The following is a 6,000-nucleotide window of genomic DNA, read 5'->3' on the forward strand; positions in this document are numbered from 1 at the left end:
TTGGTCGGACCAGCGTTGGACAGACTTCAGCGTGGGAGCTTCTTTTTTTAGCTTTTGTCTGTAGGCAGGTATCAGCAAAATGGAGTCGTGGTCAGCTTTTCCATCTATCTTCAATGTCCTCTCTCTCTCTCGTATCATGTAGGCCAGCGCTGTGGATCATATGGCTAGGAGTTCAGAGACCAGCTCTAGCACAGAGATCGGTCCCCTCCCCTTCAACCTCCGCTAAGCTAATCAATGTTTCTTAATTAAAACACAAAAAGCCTTATTTGATATGCAAATGACTCTGATTTCTCATAGACTCCCCAAACATTAGCTTTGAATCTCGATGACAGATCTCAGATCCCTCCCAAATCACAACCATTAAAAGCAAAGATGTGAAATGCACCCCGCCTGGCCACACGCCTGAAGAAATATTCCACAAACTTTGCTGATCAATAGGACGGGGACTCGCTCCCCCCAATAAATAAGCGAGTCCCTTGTCTGTGGTTATTTGTGGTAACGCTTTCTCATTTAAACAAATTTGTGTGGAAATACACATTTTAAATATGGGGTGGTGTTTTGGGCACTTACTAGAATTTAACACTTTTGAGGGAGTCTTTAACACTGCTTATAGAAGTCTTGGTTGTGTGTGGGATTGATTTTAGAGGAGTCGCATGGTCCTGAGGTACATTTTACATAGCCTTTGACAGGTCTGCTGCCTGGGTGTAGTCTGGAACGGTCCCCATGCAGGTTTGTGCTGTATGTTCTGACAGAAACATTGGGCTGTTGCACCCTTTTCAGGCTTGATTATATTTAAGCCCTGCAATGTTTGTTTTGAAGCTCAACATCACTATAATTTAATAAGGAAAAGCTTGTTGACACTTGCTGTCCAAAACAGTGAATATTTGTTTAGTTTTTAAAATATCTTTATCATTTCTTTGTCAGTTTTAAATTCGCTTTTTATCTGGACTTCTTTTTTACGCGTGTGTGTGAAAAGCTGCTTTTGGTTAAGGGCATAGTTCCAAAAATATCACAGGACTTTCCCAAATGTCTCGTACTTTATTTGGATATCACTGATTCATTGTGCCAAAACATTGTGCTAACTGGGTTTGTCATATATGATGTACATTATGGGGTGGCGCAGGACCTTCCTTGATCTGAGGGCTCCTTTGAATCTGAAGTGGCTCAGTGTCCAATTTCTCTGTCATGTATGCTTTATCCAAGCTGTTATTTTTCTGTACTCCTCTCCTGTTTGCTAGAGGTTTGCGGTGGTGGTTTCTGTGTTTGGTTCCTCAGGACAGCAGATCGTGAAGGTGGGGAACCAGTTCAAGGTAATGTGCTTGGCAGTGCAGCCCAACGACCCTGAAGTGTTCCTGTGTGGGGGTTACAGCGCAGAGGTCAAGGCCTGGGACGCCCGTACCTGCAAGGTCAGCCGCATCATTAACCCTCTCTTCTCTCCAGCACCGTAGGCCTATCCCTGTTAGACCTGGATTCAAATAGTATTTGTTTTCCTTGAAATACCTTTTGTAATGGAAACAATAGAATAGTCCCAAAAGTGTAAACCTCATCCACCTGGCACTCTAGGCAGGCTCTGTCAAACACTCAAATTGATATTTGTTCCCAGGTCTGATCTCTCGCTGTGGCTGTCCGTCACCGAGAGTCATCTGAGCTAACAGCACTTTCGAGGCATGCTAATCTACACTGTGGTGCACTGCACCCCTTCTGGCATGAGTTCAGACTGGCATGTTCCCAATTGCCTAGCCACTAGTACATTTTAATGACAAAGTAATTTTTCTGCCAGTAGGTGTCAATGTACACTACTGTTCAAACATTTGGGGTCACTTAGAAATGTACTTGTTTTTGAATGAAAAGCAATTTTTCTTGTCCATTTTAAAACAACATCAAAATTGATCAGAAATACAGTGTAGACATTGTTAATATTTCAAAAACAAGGACATTTCTAAGTGACCCCAAATGTTTGAACAGTAGTGTATGTTGCAGAGGAATTGGAGTAGTCATATCGGAGCCAAGCTTCACAACAGGCAGTATTTATTCAACCTTCAATTTATGCCCTATCTACTGTGTTCCCAGGTGGAGAGGGTGTACAGGGCACGGATCCAGCAGACTCTGGCCATCCTGTTCCTGACCGGGGGCAGGGAGTTTGTGACCAGCAGTGACTCGGTCAGCCGGGACTCTGCCGAGCGCACGCTCATTGCCTGGGACTTCCAAACCACCGCTAAGGTCTCCAATCAGATCTACCATGTAAGTAAGAACAGGATCGTGTTCAGTAGGGTATACTGTATCAAAACAATTTGCAACAGAAAATGTATATGATAGTTTCTTATTGGATAATTTCATTTAGTACCTCCCTAGTTATCTCTGTTTCAAATTGTCCCTACGGGACAAGGCCTAGATAGCTTGTCTAATCCCAGCCATGTTGTCCCTGCTATTGCAAACACACTGTGCTTGTAAGGAGCAAAGAAAATCTCTTAACTAGTCATAAAGTACTTTACGATTGGTAAATCATTTTTTAAAACTTTTAAATAAATTATATATGCATAAATGCCCATTGGTTATTGAAGAATATAACATAGAAATGCAGCTTCGTTTATTTGTCATACCCCATCAGAACTGAAAATATTAGATTTGAATTAAACAATGTTGGTCGTAAATGTAAATAAACACAATATAGCCTCAAAGCATGAAAAACTATACTGTACAAAAAATATAAACGCAACATTCAACGATTTTACTGAGTTACAATTCATATAAGGAAATCAGTCAATTTAAATAAATTCATTAAGCTCTAATCTATGGTTTTCACATGACTGGTCAGGAAGCCATGGGTGGGGCCTAGAAGGGCATAGGTCCCACCTACTGGGGAGCCAGGCCTAGCCAATCAGAATTTGTTTTTCCCCACAATGGTTTATTACAGAAATAAATTCTCAGTTTCATCAGCCTTCCTTGGTGACTGGTCTCCGATGATCCCACAGGTGAAGAAGCCAGATAAGGAGGTCCTGTGCTGGCATGGTTACACGGTTAGACTTACAGCCAAATTCTCTAAAATGACATTGGAGGCGGCTTAGAAGTTAACATTCAATTCTCTGACAACAGCTCTAGTGGACATTCTTGCAGTCAGCATGCCAAATGCACACTCCCTCAACTTGAGACATCTATGGCATTGGGTTGTGTGACACAACTGCACATTTAGGTGGTCTTTTGTCCCCAGCACAAGGTGCACCTGTGCAATGATAATGCTGTTTAATCGGCTTTCTTGATATGTCACACCTGTCAGGTGGATGGATTATCTTGACAAAGGAGAAATGCACATTTTTGAGAAATAAGCTTTTTGTGCATATGGGAAGATTTCACGATGCCTCGTGAAACATAGGACCAACACTTAATATGTTGTTTTTATATTTTTGTTCAGTATATAATGTTGATATCATGGATGGTAAGTCCTTGCATCCATAACTATGTTTATGAATTTGAGTAGTTACATTTTTCTAGCCTCTATCCTTCAGCTTTTTACTAAAACAGGGACGGGATGCGCTGCTTTGTTTCAACTGCAGATTGCCCCTTTAAAGCTCTTGTTTTTATTTTCCATAATAGTTGGATACTACATTTTTCCTCTCCCTGTAATGTATGTAAATGTCGGTCCATGCAGCCATATGTCTCATTGACTATTTAAGTGCATGTGGGTGGTTTTTATGGCAGAAAATACAGATATTATCATTTGAGTATGAATGCCAAGCCAGTTGAATGCTTTCTGACCTTCTCCCATTCACTTGATTGAATCCAGGAGCGGTACACGTGTCCCAGCCTAGCCCTTCACCCCCAGCAGGACTCATTTGTAGCGCAGAGCAATGGCAACTACATGGCCCTATTTTCTGCCCAGCGGCCATACAGAATGAACAAGAGGAGGCGGTATGAAGGACACAAGGTCAGTGGTGATGAGGCTGTGCGGTTGCATGGGAGATCTATACGCTCTACAAACCGCTCTATAGCTAAAAGCAGTAGTCCCTCTAGTCTGTCATTTACAGTCCTCAACAAACGCACATGGTTAAACGAAAACAATTACACAGATGAGTCACATATAGAACATGACATTCAGATATGTTATACAAATATCAAAGGGACCTGCTGAGGTTTTGCTGTCAATATTTGTCTTACGAGTGAGTTGCCTTCGGCTAGCTATAGAAAGCAGCTGTAACTTTAGTGTAGTTTCAACGTTGGTCCTTTGTGTAAAAACATGGTCTGTCTGCTAAACGGTGCTAATATGTTTATTCTATATATATATATATATATAGAATAAACATGTCATTTATTTGTTTATGCATGTTATTTCCCCTGTGTGGGAATGATATGCTAAACAGTACTGAGATGTGCATTACTAACAATAGACATAGGTGGTCTTTATCTTAAATCCTCTCATGTACATGACGGCGGTAATAAAGGAAACCGTGTGAATATGAAATGCATGCAAAGCACTAATAAAAATAATAATTGTTTGGGCTTTTCCACCAGGTGCTCTAACTACTATAGGGGGAGTCTCAATCAGACAGTAGAGGATTGCAACCTCAATGCAATCTCGAGCTGCATTATTGTAAACTTGCATTTTAATGAATAGCCCATTCCTATCTGCATTTTGATAATTTTTTGCACTGCAAGTTTCCGAATAGAAGTGGAAAATGTGGGCCCGGGTCATTTGCGGTGTGTGTATAGTGTGTAACTTGATTTCATTGCTAATGTAAGGTGTGATGGTTTAGGTTGAGGGCTATGCGGTGAGGTGTGGCTTCTCTCCGGATGGGTCCATACTGGCCACGGGCAGCTCCACAGGCTCCGTCCACTTCTACGACCAGCAGAGTGCTCGGACGCTGCACACGCTGCTCGCACACCAGCAGGCATGCATGTGTGTGTCTCTGCACCCTGTGCTGCCCGCTGTGGTCGCAACGTGCGACTGGGGTGGCGAGCTCAGGATCTGGCAGTGATTGGCACAAAGAAGGGGAGGAATTATAACACCCAGACACTACAAACATCCAGGCATCCTTCCTATCCGAGCTGCCGGAGAGAAAGGAAACTGCTCAGGAATATTTCCATAAGGGCAATTTTACTCTTCATACTGAAATTCGCTTCCATTCAAATACATACCTGTTGACCAAACTGCTGGCAGTTGTCTATTGCTTAGCTTATATCATAACTTCAATCAAGTCAGTCAAGGCAAAAATGTCAAATGTACTTTTTTTTTTTTTCTTTTTTTTTTTTGGTACCATAGCTTACTCAGGAATTAGTGTACAGGATTCTTACTCGCATTGTAAATGAACGACGTGATGACCCTGTTTGTCACAGCTATAATAAAAGTACTAACCTATTCTACATTCATTGTCATGTATGTGGTGTGTGGTCTTTGTAGAAGATTATCATTTGCAGTCAGGGGCACATTACAGTGCAGAGGATCAAAGACAGCTTTTCTTAATTAACATTTCAAAGGGTACATTTTTAAAAGCTTTTGAGTTTATTATCATCAGACAGTAGTGGGTATGGATGGAGCTCTGGCCCGTCTGCCATATTAAGTCACTGACCGAATTGCGAAGCAAGTCAGAATTATTCTCTAAATTCAGCAGCTTGTGTATTTCCTCTACCAACAGTAATTTGGTAATTAAAGAAACTTTTCAAAGGCATGTCCATGCCTGTCAATCATAAGTATTCCCTAAGGCCAGGTAACAATGATTAAATCATCTGAACGTGTAAATATTTTTGAATATTTGTGTGCCTAAATACATCTAGCTGTTGGTAGTGAGTGACATCTAAATACCTAAGATTAAATGTAACGGATAATGTCAAATGCAACAATTACATTTTACAAGATTATAGTGTATTTTACTTTAGATTACCTCCATTTTAACTGCGGATATTCCGTTTGTCCTCCTCTTCTCACCTGTGTATGTCTGAGCGAGGCAAGGCTCGCACTCCAAACTGTTCAGTCTGGTCGACCTGCTACCCAGTTTACTTCCCTTAATC

The 6,000-nt window shown here is 41.4% G+C and overlaps 1 protein-coding gene across 1 annotated transcript in view; it reads left to right on the forward strand.

Moving 5' to 3' along the window:
• LOC135526100 (WD repeat-containing protein 25-like) overlaps positions 1-5,361 on the forward strand; it is a 33,924-nt gene extending 28,563 nt beyond the window's left edge. Inside the window, exons 4-7 of the mRNA XM_064954202.1 lie at positions 1,276-1,406; positions 2,071-2,241; positions 3,782-3,922; positions 4,749-5,361. Of these exons, the coding sequence (XP_064810274.1) occupies positions 1,276-1,406; positions 2,071-2,241; positions 3,782-3,922; positions 4,749-4,970 (665 nt within the window). The 3' untranslated portion in view covers positions 4,971-5,361. The remainder of the gene's footprint in view (positions 1-1,275; positions 1,407-2,070; positions 2,242-3,781; positions 3,923-4,748) is intronic.
• Positions 5,362-6,000: the final 639 nt, after the last annotated feature.

This window comes from Oncorhynchus masou, chromosome 32 (genome assembly GCF_036934945.1).
Source record: "Oncorhynchus masou masou isolate Uvic2021 chromosome 32, UVic_Omas_1.1, whole genome shotgun sequence".
Classification (NCBI taxonomy): domain Eukaryota; kingdom Metazoa; phylum Chordata; class Actinopteri; order Salmoniformes; family Salmonidae; genus Oncorhynchus; species Oncorhynchus masou.